General features: G+C 37.8%; 3 protein-coding genes across 3 annotated transcripts; all 3 read right to left on the bottom strand.

Moving 5' to 3' along the window:
- Positions 1-407: 407 nt before the first annotated feature.
- On the bottom strand, positions 408-4036 carry LOC106405088 (ultraviolet-B receptor UVR8). Its single transcript, XM_013845697.3, has 12 exons — positions 3834-4036; positions 3562-3748; positions 3301-3447; positions 3070-3151; positions 2489-2644; positions 2081-2254; positions 1801-1872; positions 1537-1608; positions 1288-1406; positions 1073-1158; positions 939-991; positions 408-713 (listed from the first exon to the last, which is right to left on the bottom strand). The coding sequence occupies exons 1-12, from the start codon at positions 3913-3915 to the stop codon at positions 633-635; spliced, it is 1311 nt and encodes a 436-aa protein (XP_013701151.1). The 5' UTR covers positions 3916-4036; the 3' UTR covers positions 408-632.
- Positions 4037-7403: 3367 nt separating this feature from the next.
- LOC125604749 lies at positions 7404-11615 on the bottom strand. Its single transcript, XM_048774947.1, has 2 exons — positions 10595-11615; positions 7404-8026 (listed from the first exon to the last, which is right to left on the bottom strand). Exons 1-2 carry the CDS (start codon positions 11232-11234, stop codon positions 7404-7406), a joined length of 1263 nt encoding a protein of 420 aa, XP_048630904.1. The 5' UTR covers positions 11235-11615.
- A 2409-nt stretch (positions 11616-14024) lies between these two features.
- Positions 14025-14888, bottom strand: LOC106415429 (glutathione S-transferase T3-like). Its single transcript, XM_013856140.2, has one exon. It carries the CDS (start codon positions 14886-14888, stop codon positions 14025-14027), a length of 864 nt encoding a protein of 287 aa, XP_013711594.2.
- Positions 14889-16719: the final 1831 nt, after the last annotated feature.

Here is a 16719-nt window from a genome sequence, read left to right on the forward strand (position 1 = left end):
AATAAATCAAAAAAACTAAAAAAAATCAAAACCAAAAAACCAGAATCTAGAATCACCATTCAAGTTATTATATTATATATACTTATTGGTTTATAATTGGATTAATTTTTAAAAATATTTATTTTATTTTTAATTTTGAAATTTTATTTTTTATATTTTTTGAAATTTTATATTTTTTGAATTTGTTCGATTTTTTGATATTTTTTTGAATTTTCTGTGTATTTTATTTTTATTTAAAAAAGAAATCGACACGTCATCACAAAATGCACAGTACATATCTCCTAGTTGACTTGGAGATTTGTTATGATAAAAATGTCACTTTCAAAATTTAAAGTCCTAGTAAAAAACGTTCAGTATTTAAAATGCGAGAATGTGACACTCTCAGAATTTAAATTGCGATTTTCCCCTATTAGAAGTTATCTTGTTGAGAAATATGAACATATAACATTTGGCTTATCCATCTTACTTATGGCGAAAGAACCCAAGAGGAGGAAATAGGCATTAACAAGTTACAACGGGCAAACTAACAGCAACAAAAAAAAAGAAGCAAACCTCAAACTAGACATAGTACATTGATAACCTTCGAGACCAAACACGCCAAAAAGAACAATTAAAAGAAAATTTCTCTCAGCTCAAAGTCGAACACGCTTGGCATCAGTTTGTGGGACACTGATATCACCTCCATTGCCTTTGCTTGTACTATCAGTTTGTCCCTGCCAAAAAAAAACCAATATCAAAATCACACTTATATGCTTCATCATTGATCTTTAAAGCAAATGTATACACCTAAAGTTCAGGAGCATTGATGATTCAATCGTTAAAACATCTATAAGCCTTTCAATCTTTTACTGATGCTAACATTTTCAGCAGGTGCAGCAAAACGACACTTGTGCCATTTGGACAGAGATTCTTAGGAAGTAAGAAGGAAAGAAGCTTACAGTTTCACCAGGAACAACCGCATATCTCTCTGAAGGTGACACCCAACTTTTCCCTGCAACAACCCAATGGAGAAATTAAAATATATGACTCTAAGAATACTTAAAAACTGTAAGTTTTTTTTGTCCTTTTTCACCTGAAGATGGATCAAAACTAGAAGATTCTATATGTTGTCCACTTGCTCCATCAACACTCAGTGCCTCTATGATCTTTGGAGAATTCCTACAAAGACAGAAAACCAAACATCCATTTCACGTTGTCAACGATGGGTACTGAATGCAACTGTAAAGCAATGGCTTTGGCCGATCTTCTTATTTGTGTTACACTGAACTAAAATTATCACACTTTCACCTGTCAAGTGATTCTCCAATACCGAGCTGTCCATTTGTACCTCTGCCCCAAGCAAACACATTGTTTCTTTCAGTCACAGCCAAGGTATGTCTCCATCCACATGAGACCTGAACTACTTTCTGTGAAAATATTTGTGTGTATTAGCAAAGAAAAGCAACAAAATTGAGACATGAGCTGATTATTATGTAGAGTGTGAAAAAGGCTGTCTGCTTAAAATCTTGTAGGGGTCATTAAGTCAAAGCAACATGCCTGATCGTCGGGAAATCGCACTTGCACAGGAGAACACTGATCTAAGTTATTGCCCACTCCTACTTGTCCAAACTGCGTGCTAAAAAGGAGCGTAAGTTAGAAGCTTGCCCTATTCAAGGTGAGTTACTTTTAGCAACGCAGTATAAGGATTGCATATCTTGCTGACAAGTATAGTCGATTTTGTTGCTTAAAACACTATTCAAGCGCATGCCTAAAGCAACTGAAAGCAAAACTCAGATTAATGTGTAGATGATATAGCTTGACCTTATTCCAACCCCATCCATATAGTTTTCCATCAGAAGTCAATGCCATTGTATGTCTCCAACCTCCCGAAATCTGAAAAATAACCAAAAATGATCCCGAAGATCTTGAGCCAGAAGAACACAACCAGCAGAGATATATACAATGAGACGGTCTTCTTCAACAAACAATAACTGTCAGAAACTTTTACTACTTAATTCATGCAGCGAGAATAAGAAAAACACCCAAGTATTAATCCTATTTAATGAATAAATATAAGCAATTTAGGAGGCCTAGGTGAAACCTGAGAGATAACGCTGTTGCCTAGCGCTTCCAGTTTGTGAGGAACAAGGTGATCCTCCAAGTCTCCATGTCCTAGTTGTCCATATTTGCTCCATCCATAAGTATATAATGCTCCAGAGTAAGAAACTGATATTGTGTGTCGCCATCCACAAGCAACCATCGACATCTTCTCACCCTACAATTTTATTTCCCACAACCACGAAAGTGAGTATTAGTGAGGGTGCATGATCTCAATGATCCATGCTCTGTTGTTCAGATTAAGGAGAACATATAGTGCAGTGTATAATCAAGGGCAAGGCTCATTGAACTATATTTGAATCATTTCATGTATACTGAATTTCAAATGCAAGTGTAAACAAATAGCAGGTGTTTCAAATAAATATAGAGCAAGAGTCTGATAGCTTCTTACACCAGCAGAGGTAACTCTTTCAGGAACCAAGCGGTCATTCCGGTCACCTAATCCCAAATTTCCATATCTTCCCCATCCCCATCCATAAAGATCACCATCTTCTGTAACCGCAGCAGTGTGTTCTGCACCAGCTGCAACCATTTTGATTCGTATTCCCTGCACCCATTAAGAATTTGAAGCGTCGATGTAACACTTTGGATTAAGTAACCAACCTACTTACAGTCTACGATCAATAAATCTTCTAATTTACTTGGTCAGAGCTATTATCAATAGACCCTACCTTACATCTGTGTTTGCGGATAGTATAATAACACAAAGTTATAGCTATTTTAGACCCCCTCATGTATTAGTTTCCTATCCTACATACGGTAACTTTTACTATATTTTGAAAATGTCTCCACCAGATGTGGACCCTTAATTAGTATTACTCGTATTTTCAAAAAGAGCAAGTTGCGAAAATGTATGGACCCAACATTGACTCAATTCTGAATCACAGTGTGTTTGGTAAGTTCAGAAAGCTACAATGACAAATAGATGTTAACATGATTCCACAAGAAGAATATATAGCTAGCGACACAAACCTCAAAGGCTTGTATCTTCTGAGGCACTAGAGAATCTTCTGTGTTCCCTAAACCAAGTTGACCATTCTGGTTGCGCCCCCAGCTTTATACACATATATCAAAATAACCAAAATACATAAAACTACACTTGAATCAATTGACATTATAAAAAAATATGGATAAAAAGCCATATTAACTGTGATTGTTGGTTGCACATAAGGAGAAGAAGAATAGCTAATAAGAGTAAAATACCTCTGCACCTCTCCATCCATTGTCACAGCCAAACAATGACTATCCCCACAAGCAATCTGCTTTATCATAACACCGTGCAATGCTTTTATTGGGAGCGGAGTAAACAAGTCACTCGAGTTCCCATGGCCTAATCTCCCAAAATCACCCCTGCAAAAACACATGTGTACAAACGAGTGTATCAAGTAACTGTTCACAAAACACAATCTAACCACCAAAAATTGATATAAAAAATAGTAAAGAGATAATTGATGAGAAGCAAACCATCCCCAACTATAGACCTCCAAGCGTGACTGTGAATAAGCAACGGTGTGGTCAGCACCACAGGTAACGGAAACGATTTGGTGTTCATCCAAGGCGCTTAGCTGCGTCGGGGAAGATCGATCCTCTGCGTCTCCGTGACCTAACTGTCCATCCTCTCCTCGACCCCATGAGCAAACAACCTCTCCAGCTACCAAACCAAAACCAAAAATCAAAACGTTCAAAATCAAACATCGAACTATTACTGAACTCATTGTCTAGGGAGTGAGACGTACAGAGGAGAGCGACGGAGTGGCTAGCACCAGCGGATATGATGAGAACTTTACGAGGTGGGGGCGTAACTTCACCCTCCGCCATCGATCACAGTCTTTCTCCTGAGCCGAAGATATTTTTCTGGGAGCGGAATAATGATAAATCTAATTTTTTATTAATAAAATAGGAAGAAACTTCTATTTTTTTTTATTGCTTACTATCCGTAAGAGAGGAGAGAAGAGAAGCAGATGGCTCACCTGATGATTACACGTGTCGTATTTTGTGGGACACTTACATCGAAGGTGGGTTTTAAAATGGGTATGATAAATGTTATTTGGCCCAATAAAGAAAAGAGCCCATCAACAATTTTATTGTTTATAAAACAGAGTAGCGGTAACAGAGTTCGTTACGAAGGCAGAGAGAAAGTGAAAGAATCGTTTCTTCCTCGTCGTCTTCTCCGATCATCTCAGATTTCTCCGGCGAGGTATACCCTTCCTGTAACTTTGCAAGCGATTCACCACCACAACTTCTGCCACCACCTCCTCCTGTTAACAAGGCCCCACCACCACCACCTCATGTTAATGATTCAGCACCACCACCAGCACCTGATGGTATATCTCAACGACTTACTGAAGCGCATAGACTAGCTGAACAAGCTTCGGTCATGGTTAACACATTGTCCCTTGATCAAGCTCAACGCAAATTCAGTTGCACACCTAGAAGACTGTCAGACCAATATTACAGCAGCAACAAAAGCTTTACAGTTGGCGACCATTCATCTTTCAGAAGCCCGAAGTGTCAACCAAGATGAGTCATTAACTGAACTTCTAAGTGATTTGTGATTTGTCTCTATGTAGTGTAATATTGACTTCACTGGCTATCTGTATAGTTGACACATGTAGTGAATTTTCTGGAGTCTTTTTTAGTGAGAATGCTCTCTTCTCTCTAGCATTTGGACCCTCATGGCTATGTTAATCTTCTGATGATTAACTGCTTTTTATTAAAGAAAAACTAGATGATCCTAATCAGTATCCGAAAGCAAGCAAGAGTAAGGATAATGTAGTATTGTCATATATTAGCCACAGCTGTTCTATAGACGAAAGACCTGGACTAGTTGAAGGATTAGACCATAGAACAAGAGTAAGGATAATGTAGTATTGTTCATGAATTTTCCAGCTCAGCAACAAGCTCATCTCCACCAAGCTTACTTTGCTTCCTCTCCACGTCATATCATACACATGTTTTCCCCCTGTGGCCTTGTTTAGCAACCAATGACACTACCACAGAGAAGGTAGACCCTGTCTCGTCTCAAAACCTGAACATCCAAAAGATATGAGCTTTAGGAGAGAAACTAAAATTTCAGCAACACAAGCACCTAGTGTCTCAAGTCTCATGAATGTCAACACCTTTTGGATTCAGAGTCAAGATCATCACATGGACACTATTACCTTCTTTGTGGAGGACTGGCATCAAATGAAGGATATAATCAATTCAAACCAAAAGAGACCAATATGAAAAAAAATGAAGCCCTAAACATGTTTGTGAAGCAAGCAATCAAGAGGAGAGTGATCATAACATAACAAAAGTCTTGAGAGATGTATAAAGCCAAAGCATTAACAAGTAGTTACAGTGACAAAAGCAGCATAATATAGCTCACCGATTCTGGAAAAAGAAGATCAATCCATAAGAACATCATTATCGAATCAATATATAGCTTTGAATTCAATCAGAACAGTAACAGCTCAAAGCCTCAAAACACGTAAGAGATATTTGATTCGGTTTTATGTGCGGTTCGTTTCGGTTTAATTAGTTCAATTTCAACCTTTTTTGTCTTTTTGCGCTTCTGTTAGGGTCAATTTAATTTTTTTTTTTTTTGCAGTTCGGTTCGGTTCAATTTCATTTTTTGTCTTTTTCGGTTAGTTTCGGCTCGGTTCAATCAATTCAATTTCAAATTTTTGTTTCATAGAAATTAGATATATAAATCAAAACCGTTTCAAAATCGGTTCGACCAAAAATTAAATATTTGAATCCGGCTTTTCTCTTTAACATTTTGCTTTTGTTTGTACATATTTCACTTCTATGAAACATTTTAACCGGCACTTATATATTTGGCTCGTCTAGCTTTGAAATCCTCTATAAACAATCTTTGTTCTCAAGCTTCTGTGCTTGACTATACAACATGTCTTGGATTTCAGGAGCTAAATTCTATATTGGGAGAGAATTAGCAGAATATGAAAACCTAGAAAATTAGGTATATTTCATGTGTCAAATTAATTAAAACAAACTTTTTTATAGTCTCATCTTTAATACAGAGATAGAGACTGATGATGATGTCTGTTTTGTTGGAAGCTTGTTGTTAATGAGATGCCTGACGTGCCCACAACTCAAGACATGTGTTTGGTTGGTTCTTTCCTTGAGCTACAAGAAACTGTTCAGCAAAACTATTTTATCATTTTTTTAGCACTTTTTTGTAACGCCCCGACCCGCCCACGGCTAATGGGCCACCCACGCCCGCTCTTTCGGCCCGTGGGCCCCATCCCGTCTGACGGTCGGTCCGTTAAATTTTCCAAAGGCTCGAAATCATTGTTTACTGACCCTGCAATCACCACCCGACCTTTCCCCGTGCTTTGGCCTCACTCGCACGCTATCGCGAATCACTTCCCGATAGGTCACCCATCCTTCCACTACTCCAGCTCAAGCACGCTTAACTCTGGAGTTCTTTCAGGATGTGCTCCGGAAAAGGTAAGTCAACTTTGGTGACATAGGTAGCCAAATCAATTCTCTTAAGCCTTTTCACATATCACAACTCGGGATGTTACAATTCACCCCCTCTCAAAGAACGCAACGTCCTCGTTGCGCTCCACGACAGGTCTCAAGACGCCTCTCAGGTCAGAACTGAGACGACTAACCAGCTCTGATACCACTTGTAACGCCCCGACCCGCCCACGGCTAATGGGCCACCCACGCCCGCTCTTTCGGCCTGTGGGCCCCATCCCGTCTGACGGTCGGTCCGTTAAATTTTCCAAAGGCTCGAAATCATTGTTTACTGACCCTGCAATCACCACCCGACCTTTCCCCGTGCTTTGGCCTCACTCGCACGCTATCGCGAATCACTTCCCGATAGGTCACCCATCCTTCCACTACTCCAGCTCAAGCACGCTTAACTCTGGAGTTCTTTCAGGATGTGCTCCGGAAAAGGTAAGTCAACTTTGGTGACATAGGTAGCCAAATCAATTCTCTTAAGCCTTTTCACATATCACAACTCGGGATGTTACATTTTTCTTTACTGCTCTTAAAGTTTACTGTGCAATCTTGACGTCTCTGCCATTTGTAAAGAACATAGTATTTGCGGGATCCCACTGTGTTCGTCACTAACTCCTATACTCTTTTGGTTCAATGATCTTAGTTTTTCAGCGGAAACGGTCCAGATTTTGGTAATGAATATCCAAATCATGACAAGAGTATTACAACACCACTTGTATTATATCATCAAACAATCTAAAGAAACCAAATTCGATAAAATTACCAATCAAAGATAACCAACTATCCCTCTTTATTCTAGTTCGATAGAGGCAACAGTAACCTAGTAGCAGCTACGGTGGTGGTGCTACTTCGTTATGTAGAGGTTGAAAAAGGTCGTGAAGAATTCTATTCTTTATCACTTTCAGAGTCTGTGTTGCTTCATTATTAGTTTCTTTATTAAATAGAGACTTCCACAAGCCGAAAAAGCTAGGCTCTATCACTTCCCTTCTAAACCCATTGGCCTCTGAAACAACCTTCCCACACCTCAACTTCTCTTCTACCTTCTTCAGTTGTTCTTCCATACTAGACATAAAGTTTCGGCCAGATGCACATCTTCCTTCTTGTCTGAGAACCAGTACAAGGACATTCAGAGATAATATCACATCATCAAAATTCTCCCATGTTGGTATAGCAAGTCTGATTTGGACCGACAAGCCACCATTACGATATACTCCATTCTTCGGTTCGATATATTTGAAGTAGACATAATGAATGACACGAAGCACTCTTTCCAGCACGAGACTATTAGGATAAATGTACCTTCGCCCCGCATCTCTCCATAACTTATAGCAAAGCCATAACATACTACGAATGTCATCACATAACAAAAACATCGCTTGAGCTATATATAATGAAAGCTCAACTCCTAGTCGCACAACCTCGTCTTTGAGCTCCTGCTTTGCAAAATCTCTTCCTAAAATGTAAGGAGAATGTAAAGGCAGTGACTTTATCTCTATATCCCAAGTCTCACCATCAAGAGGCTTAAACAATTCCCTAAGCATCCTATTTTTTATCTCTCTTGCACTACAAGAAAACAGCGACATACTGAGGGAAAATATCGTCGGTATGTCGTCGGAATAACGCTATTCCGACGACATACCGACGAAAAAAGTCCTCGGAAATAACTCCTCGGAATTTCATTTTTCCTCGGAAATTCCTCGGAAATTTCCGACGGAATTCCGAGGAAACGAATTTCCGACGGAATTCCGAGGAAACGAATTTCCGAGGAAATTCCGAGGACCACATGTTCGTCGGAATTTCCTCGGAATATTCCGAGGAAGATGTCGTCGGAATATCCCGAGGGATACACTTCCTCGGAATATTTCCAAAATTAAAAAAAAAAAATATAAATTTATTTTTTTAAATTGAAATTCGAAAATATAAAATTGAAATTGAAATAGAAAATATATTTAAAATACAAAAAAAATAAAATAGTTTTTATAAATAAATAAAATGTTTTATAAATACAAAATTAGTTATAATAAATATAAATATTTTTATAAATATGAAATCATCTTTTTATAAATACAAAATAGTTTTTATAAATAAAAAAAAAACTAAAATAGTTTTTATAAATAAAAAAATGTTTTATAAATACAAAATTAGTTATAATAAATATAAATATTTTTATAAATATGAAATCATCTTTTTATAAATACAAAATAGTTTTTATAAATACAAAAAATAATAAAATAGTGTTTATAAATCAAAAAAATGTTTTATAAATACAAAATTAGTTTTAATAAATATAAATATTTTTATAAATATGAAATCATCTTTTTATAAATACAAAATAGTTTTTATAAATACAAAAAATTATAAAATAGTGTTTATAATAAAAAAATGTTTTATAAATACAAATTAGTTTTAATAAATATAAAATAGTATAAAAATTAAAAAAATAGTTTAAATAAATCACAAAAACAGTTAATAATTACAAAAAATAGTTTTAAAAATATTTAAAATGTTAAATAATTACAAAAAATAGTTTTCATAATATTAAAAATGTTTAATAAATATAGAAATTTATATTTTTTATATAAATACATAAAACGTTTTATAACCACAAAAAATGATTTTAAATATTATATATATGATTTTTAATCTTAAAAAAGTTTTATAGATTTTAAAAATGTTTAATAAATATATAAATGAAGTTAAAATGCAAAAAATAGATTTTAAATACAAAAAACGTTTTCAATATATATATATAATTACAAATTCGATTTTTATAACCACAAAATTAATAAAAACTAAAAAAAAAAATTCAAATCAAGTGATACAAATCAAATCTACCATTCACCCTAACAAAATCTATAAATCTACCATTCACCCTAACAAAATCTATAAATCTCATTCCAAAATCATCAAATCTACTTAAAAACCATACAAATCTAACCTAAAAGAGTGGGATAGGGTTCATACATGAGGATTAGGGTGGAAATCGCGAGGGAGAAGAGAGAAAGCGCCGCAAATCGCAAGGGAGAAGAGAGGAGTCGACGAAATCGCAGGAGAAAGAGAGATTGCGGCGGAGAGAAATGGGGAAGAAGGTCGGGCTCGACCTAATAAAATGAGGGGTCCGACGGAAATTATCCGTCGGAATTTCCTCGGAAATATTTACTATATCCGTCGGAATTTCCTCGGAAATCATTAATTCAATTTTCGCGAAATATTTGGCGGCTTGGTTTACCCGGTTAAATGAAAATATTCCGAGGAACCAGATTTCCTCGGAATTTCCTCGGAATTTACCGAGGAAATTCCGAGGAACCAGGGTTTGGGGTTTCAAAACATCGATTATTTTCGCCGTATTTCATTTCTTATACAATTATAATGCATACCATTGAGGATTCTTTGTATAGATGATCATAAACCATGAAATAACAAAATTTCAAAAATAATTGTAAGTATTCTCTTTACCGTTTGTTAAAGTGTATAAGTGTTTCTCTTATGTTGTGTGGTTTTCGTTCATGCAATCGTAAAAGTGTTTGTTATTGGGTAAAACACCAAAGTTTGACTTCATAATCTGGTTAAGACACTTAATGAAGGTTATATACGTGTTATTCAATCCGTAAAACGTTGTTTTCGGTTTAAAACCCCAAGTTCCTCGGAATTTCCTCGGAATTTTCCGAGGGAATTCCGAGGAAAACTCTATCGTCGTCGGAATTTCCTCGGAAAATTCCGAGGAAATTCCGAGGAAAAGGAATGTATAATCAAATCCCTAAATCGACAAGATCTATTCCGAGGAAATTCTGAGGAAAACCTTTCTGCCCTCGGAATTTTCTCGGAATTTTTAAAATCCCCCCAACGGCTCTCTAACGTCTATAATATTTCCTCGGAATTCATCGGTTTTTTCCTAGGAATACTATTTTCCTCGGTATTCCGTCGGAATATTCCGACGAACTGAATTTTCCTCGGTATTCCGTCGGAATATTCCGACGAACTGAATTTTCCTCGGAATTCCGTCGGTATATTCCGAGGAAATTCCGAGGAAGCCAAATTTTGTGTTTCCTCGGAATTGCCTCGGAAATTCCTCGGTATATTCCGAGGAATTCATTTTCCGTCGGAACGTCCGTCAGAATACCGCTGTTTTCTTCTAGTGTTGGTATTTCTTCTTTACCTTGTTCATCAAAGAGAGACTTCCAAAAGGGAAAAATGTTAGACTTTATTGTCTCCCTGGCAAACCCATTGGCCTCTGAAACATCTTTAGCAGACCTCAATTTACCCTCTAGATTCTTCAGCTCTTGCTTGTATTTTGCAATAGCTGACAATAGTAGCCTATCATCATAAGAGCAATCTTTTACTCTGAGAACCAAAACAAGGCGATTCAAAACTATGATACCGCAAACGAAATCATTCCACGTTGTCTTGATAAGATTCCATTGTGCTGACTTTCCTTCACCGTTCTGATATAATACTCCATTTTTCGGTTTGATATCTTTTGAGTAGATGTAATGAATAAGGAGAAACAACCTTTCTACCACAGGATTCCCTTCTGGTAGTACATACTTCCACAACGTCAAGGAGATGAACAACATAGTACGTATATCATCACACAACAGGAACATCGATTCAGCTACAGAGACAGAGAACTCAACTCCTAATCTTATAACCTCATCTTTCATGTCCTTCTTTCCAGAGGCGCTCCTAGAAAACAAAAATATTAAATATTGTATGACTGAGCAAGCTAAGTAGGCTCTCAAGTGGAACTAAGTAACATCACTGACCCTGAAGTGTATGGATAAAATCTGAACGACGGTGGCTTGCGACGGACAACACCGGAGGTCGATTTTGATTCCATTTAGGGCTTTATCAATGATCAAAACAATATAATAATACACAATTCAGAACTATATAATCAAATACAAATTTTAACAGTTTCCCAACTCTAGAATCATAAAAACGTTCACTAGAAAGGCAACTCACGTCGTCGTGATGTAGACAGCAAAATATCTGGAGAATCGTTTCAAATACCTATTAGGGCTGATTTTTTGTTTTTTGCCGGAACTTAGAGCAGGATTATTGCAAAACCCCATATAAGGGGTTCTTCTTAATTTTTTAATGCATTTTATTAGGAAAAGTGTATTAAGAGATTAGGATAAGAAACCCATAAATTTAATAGGTCCATTGCAAAGGTTCTTAATTAAGGGTTCTTAAAATTTTTTTTATGAAACTTATTTTTTTAATCAAATAAAACATAGTAAAAAGATAACATTTGAAACATAATATTTTTTAAAAAAACATAAAAACAAAGATTACTAAAATAAACGATAATACTTTGAAAGAAGCATCCGAGTTCAGTTATTGTCGTCTTCACGTCCAAATTTAAGCCATACATGTTCAACCAAATCATCTTTTAGTTGTTGATGCATCTGTCTATCACGAATTCTAGTTCGAACATTCATCATATTGGCGATATTTGTAGGGATATCTGTAGAATACATGAGATCCACATGTGAACTTCCGTTGTCTTCTCCTTGTTGGAACTCGTCAACATTAAATAGAGAGTATCCATCCCGTTCGTTTTCAACTATCATGTTATGGAGTATGATACATGCTCGCATAATCCTCCCTATTTTGACTTTATCCCAAAAAAGTGCTGGATTTTTAACGATGGCAAAGCGAGATTGCAAGACTCCAAAAGCACGCTCGACATCCTTTCGGACAGCTTCTTGATGTTGAGCAAATAAAACTGCTTTCGGCCCTTGTGGCAATGGAATAGACTGGATAAAAGTTGTCCATTTCGGATAAATACCATCGGTGAGATAGTAAGCCTGATGATACTCTCTTCCATTGACATAGTAAGTGACTGCCGGAGCATGACCCTTTATTATGTCATCAAAAACAGGTGAGCGATCAAGAACATTGATATCGTTTAAGGTACCTGGTGGTCCAAAAAACGCGTGCCATATCCAGAGATCGTATGAAGCAACCGCCTCTAAAACGATTGTTGGTTTTCCCGAGCCACGAGAATATTGTCCTTTCCAAGCAGTAGGACAATTCTTCCACTCCCAATGCATACAATCGATGCTGCCTATCATACCGGGAAATCCACGATACTCTCCAATATAAAGTAGACGTTGTAGATCAGCCGGTGTTGGTTTTCGTAGGTACTCTTCGCCGAATAAATTTATTATTCCTTCCACAAAATGTTCCAAACATTTACGAGTTGTGGATTCACCGAGACGTAGGTATTCATCGACCGTATCAGCCGCAGTACCATATGCCAAGACACGAATAGCTGCTGTACACTTTTGGAGTGAAGAGAGACCAAGCCTTCCAAGAGCATCTTTTTTTTGTCGAAAGTATGGAACTTCATCGGAGAGTCGATCAACAATACGCATGAACAAAGGCTTGTTCATTCTAAACCGTCGTCGGAAAAAATTTTCAGGATACGTCGGAGTTTCACTGAAATAATCATTCCATAGACGTACATGACCTTCTTCTCGGTTTCTTTCGATAAAGGCTCGTTTTTTTCTTTTTTTCCTTGCGTCTTCTTCATCACCGTGAATCATTAAATTTTCGAAAGTTTGATCGAAAATTTGATCGAACTCTTGATCAAATGCATCATCAAACATTTGATCAAATTCTTCATCTAGATTGTTATGGGAAGAAGAAGCCATACTTGGTGATTATAGGGTGGTTAAAGAAAGTGGTTATGGCTTTGTGTAAAGAGAGTGGAGACGTAGAGATGGCGTTGCGTAAAGAGAGTGGAGACGTTGAGATTAAAGAGAGTGGAGATGTAAAGAAAATGGGGATGGCTTTGTGTAAAGAGAGTGGAGATGTAAAGAAAGTGGAAGTAGAAGTCGCTTGAGATTAAAGAGAGTGGAGATGTTGTTGGAAGTAGAAGTCGCTTGAGATTAAAGAAGCAGGTTGAGATTTAAAAGAGAGGAGATGGCTTTGATGCTGTAACAAGTCGCTTGTGTTTGGTTTTAAAGACACATGCATATAAAAAAAACAAGTACTCCGTGACACAAACACAATCATACAACATGACACACACATGCCACTACAAGACAGCAGTCCGTGACTCCAAAAAGCCACTACACATGCCACTACAAAACACCAGTCCGTGACTTCTACAAGACACTACACATGACACTAGCTAGAAGACACTACACATGACACTTCTACAAGCCACTACACATGCCACTACAAAACACCAGTCCGTGACTTCTCTAGTTGAAACCGAGACTTGACTTCACTTCAAACTTCACTTTCTCACCTGCATTAGGACAACAAAATTTTAAACGTAAGAACACCACAAAACATAATAACACCACCATTAAATTTAACATCACAGAACATGAGAACCACAAAAGCATTTTAACATCACACAACATTTTCACACTGAAACTTAACGCATAACTGAAACGAACACTTGACACTTAACACTTAACTACTTAGACATCAACTCACATCAACTCAGTTATGAGTTTCAGCTTCAGCGCTTCCTCAGACTCTAGTAGCGGTTCTGTTTTTTCATATAGTTTCTCCAGTAGCTTCATCTTGGACATCCTTTCCTTTATCTCCAAATCCTGCTTCCTGATCGTCCACATCGTCTGATACTTAGCAACGTCCTTGCCATCCACCACTGCCTTCTTCCCAGCGGCTTTTGATGCCTTAACGCCAGGGGGACGGGTGGTTCTTCCATCATCGGTTTCCATTGCTTGCGAGTTCTGTGACTGTGAAGGGTCGCCAACCTTCCTCTTCTTCGAACTTCCATCAGTTTTGGCAGTAGATAGCTCAGACCACTTCTGGTCATTGCGCAATTCCTTCCATGCGTGCTCTAAGGTGAACTTCTTCTTGTGGTTGGTAAAGAAGATTTCGTGGGCAAGTTTGAGAACATCATTCTCATTTTGCCCACTACTTCTCTCCCTGGTAGCAGCCTCAAACGCTCCACAAAACTTGCTCACCATGTCATTGATCTTGTGCCATCTTTGCTTGCACTGAGACGACTCTCTCTTTTCACATCCTACAAGCTTAGGACTGGCGTTGAAGTAAGTTGCAATTCTTTTCCAGAATGCAACTGACCTCTGCTCATTCCCAACGACAGGATCCTTACTCGTGTTCAGCCACGAGCTGATGAGCACGACGTCCTCTGTTGGACCCCAACTCCTTCTTTCTTTAGGCTGTGCAGGACTGCTCTCTTCGAAGTTGCATCCTTCAGTAGCTTGTGTCCCAATTACTGGAAGAGCAGAGGATTCAAAACCAGAACTATCTTGTTGACTTTGAAGAAGATCAACAAAATTTAAATTCCTAAATGGATTGGGATCCATATCTGAATTTGTCTAAAGGAAGAGAAGAAGCCGTAGTTGAGAGATGGAAGAGAAGAAGAGAAGAAGGAGTTGTTTATAGAGGAGAAAGTTTAACTTTCAACCAATTCGAGTTGACATTCACCTAACTCATTAATCAGACTTAAACCTCTTTCTATCTACCCATTAATCACACCTCAGACAACCAGCCAGATTCACAATGAATATATTGCAGAGAAAAGAGATTCACAATCAATATATTGCAGACATTAATCAGTTTCTATCTAACCATTAATCACACCTAACCACAGTTATTTTTTCAAACTAGCAATCAATTTACGAGAGCAAATTTTATTTTTTACCTGTACGCCAATTGTAGACCTCTGCGTTGAAGAACCTTCAGGTTTCTTCGTGTAGCTTCATTCGTTCATCTAAAGAAACAAAGACAAAGAGACAGAACAAAAAGAATCAGTGATGATCGATCTTAAAATCACCAGACATAATCAACATAATAAACAGAGACACGGACTTAAACAAACACAAGAGACATCATCATCTGTACAATCACGAGCGGAGACATAAAAGGACAAATACATAGCTTTACCTTTTTCGATTTGATTTCCTCGATGCTAGTCACGGGCCGGAGAGCTTCGACGACTGAGAAAGACACGCAGAGTCATCGAGGAGAACAAGAGAGATAAGCGGAGTCGTCGAGGATGGCTAGAGAGACGTGGAGGCGTCGACGAGACCAAGAGAGAGAGAGTCGGAGTCGTGGAGGATCGCGAGACTGGAGTGTCAATCGTCGGCGAGACCGATAGCAAAGCCGAGCCGTCGAGGATCGCAAGAGAGACGACTCGTCGATGAGACCGACAGAGACGACGACTCGTCGAGGAGACCGAGAGAGAAGCAGAGTCGCCGACGAGAACGACGGAGACGACGACTCGTCGAGGAGACCGAAAGAGAAGCAGAGTCGCCGACGACACTGTCGAGGAGAGATCAGCGCCGAGGAGAGATCACCAGAGAGTTTCGATATCGTCGAGGATTCGGGAGAGAAAGAGAGAAGATGATCCGTCAAGAGAGAGAGAGAGAACGATGCAATTGTGACGCGTGTCCCATAAAACCGTCTCCTCTTTTGCTTAATTAAGCGACGTTTCTACCTAATTAATACATTTTTCTTTTTTTTTTAAATCCAAAAACACCTAAAGACGCTGCTTAGAGACCGCGATATTAATGCTCTTAGGGAATGGATGGATATACAAGAAAAGGACTTTCTTTGTAGTCGGCAAAATTTGTAAATATAATGATGTTGGGTTTGATTTTATTCTATTCGCATGTTTCGGCCCATTTACTTATGGCCACTTGGTGATAGACATCATCTAGCATTCTACTGATGTGGCCGAGTGAAGGGGAGATTGTTATCGGAGAGATAACCGGGCTGAGCCTTTTAACCAAAACCAATTATCCAAACTGGAATCAACCAAATGGTCTGGTTCGGCTCGTTTTACGACCTAGGATCTAAGATATTTACCTATCAGTTCTCACTATTAGGTATCATAGATATCGATTCGGTTTTGGGTTCAGTTTTGGTTTTGGTTATTATATAAAACTGATTGAACCGATTATGCATATCTTAGAAAATTCTATTACTACTCAAAGTCTCAAACTCGGGTTGAATAAGGAAAAGTGATAACCACATTAATAATGAACCACTTCAACTTACATTAAAAGCTTTTAAAGTTGTATAAATACATATAATTCCAATACTAAACAGTTACAAAATTGATATTGTCGCAACTCGAACTTAGATTGGATAGGCGAATAAATAACCACATTACATTATACCACTTCATTTTAA

This window comes from Brassica napus, unplaced genomic scaffold (genome assembly GCF_020379485.1).
Source record: "Brassica napus cultivar Da-Ae unplaced genomic scaffold, Da-Ae ScsIHWf_618;HRSCAF=913, whole genome shotgun sequence".
Classification (NCBI taxonomy): Eukaryota; Viridiplantae; Streptophyta; class Magnoliopsida; order Brassicales; family Brassicaceae; genus Brassica; species Brassica napus.

What these genes read in the sequence shown, in the direction of transcription:
- LOC106415429 (XM_013856140.2), bottom strand. Translation starts at nt 14,888, where the DNA reads ATGGATCCCAATCCATTTAGGAATTTAAATTTTGTTGATCTTCTTCAA.
- LOC106405088 (XM_013845697.3), bottom strand. Translation starts at nt 3,915, where the DNA reads ATGGCGGAGGGTGAAGTTACGCCCCCACCTCGTAAAGTTCTCATCATA. An exon ending in GAGGTCTATAGTTGGGGATG is followed by an intron (nt 3,448 to 3,561) that starts GTTTGCTTCTCA and finishes GTGTTTTTGCAG; the next exon opens with GGGTGATTTTGGGAGATTAG. An exon ending in ATTGGAGAATCACTTGACAG is followed by an intron (nt 1,159 to 1,287) that starts GTGAAAGTGTGA and finishes CTGTCTTTGTAG; the next exon opens with GAATTCTCCAAAGATCATAG.
- LOC125604749 (XM_048774947.1), bottom strand. Translation starts at nt 11,234, where the DNA reads ATGAAAGATGAGGTTATAAGATTAGGAGTTGAGTTCTCTGTCTCTGTA. An exon ending in CAAAATTTGGCTTCCTCGGA is followed by an intron (nt 8,027 to 10,594) that starts ATTTCCTCGGAA and finishes CTTACATTTTAG; the next exon opens with GAAGAGATTTTGCAAAGCAG.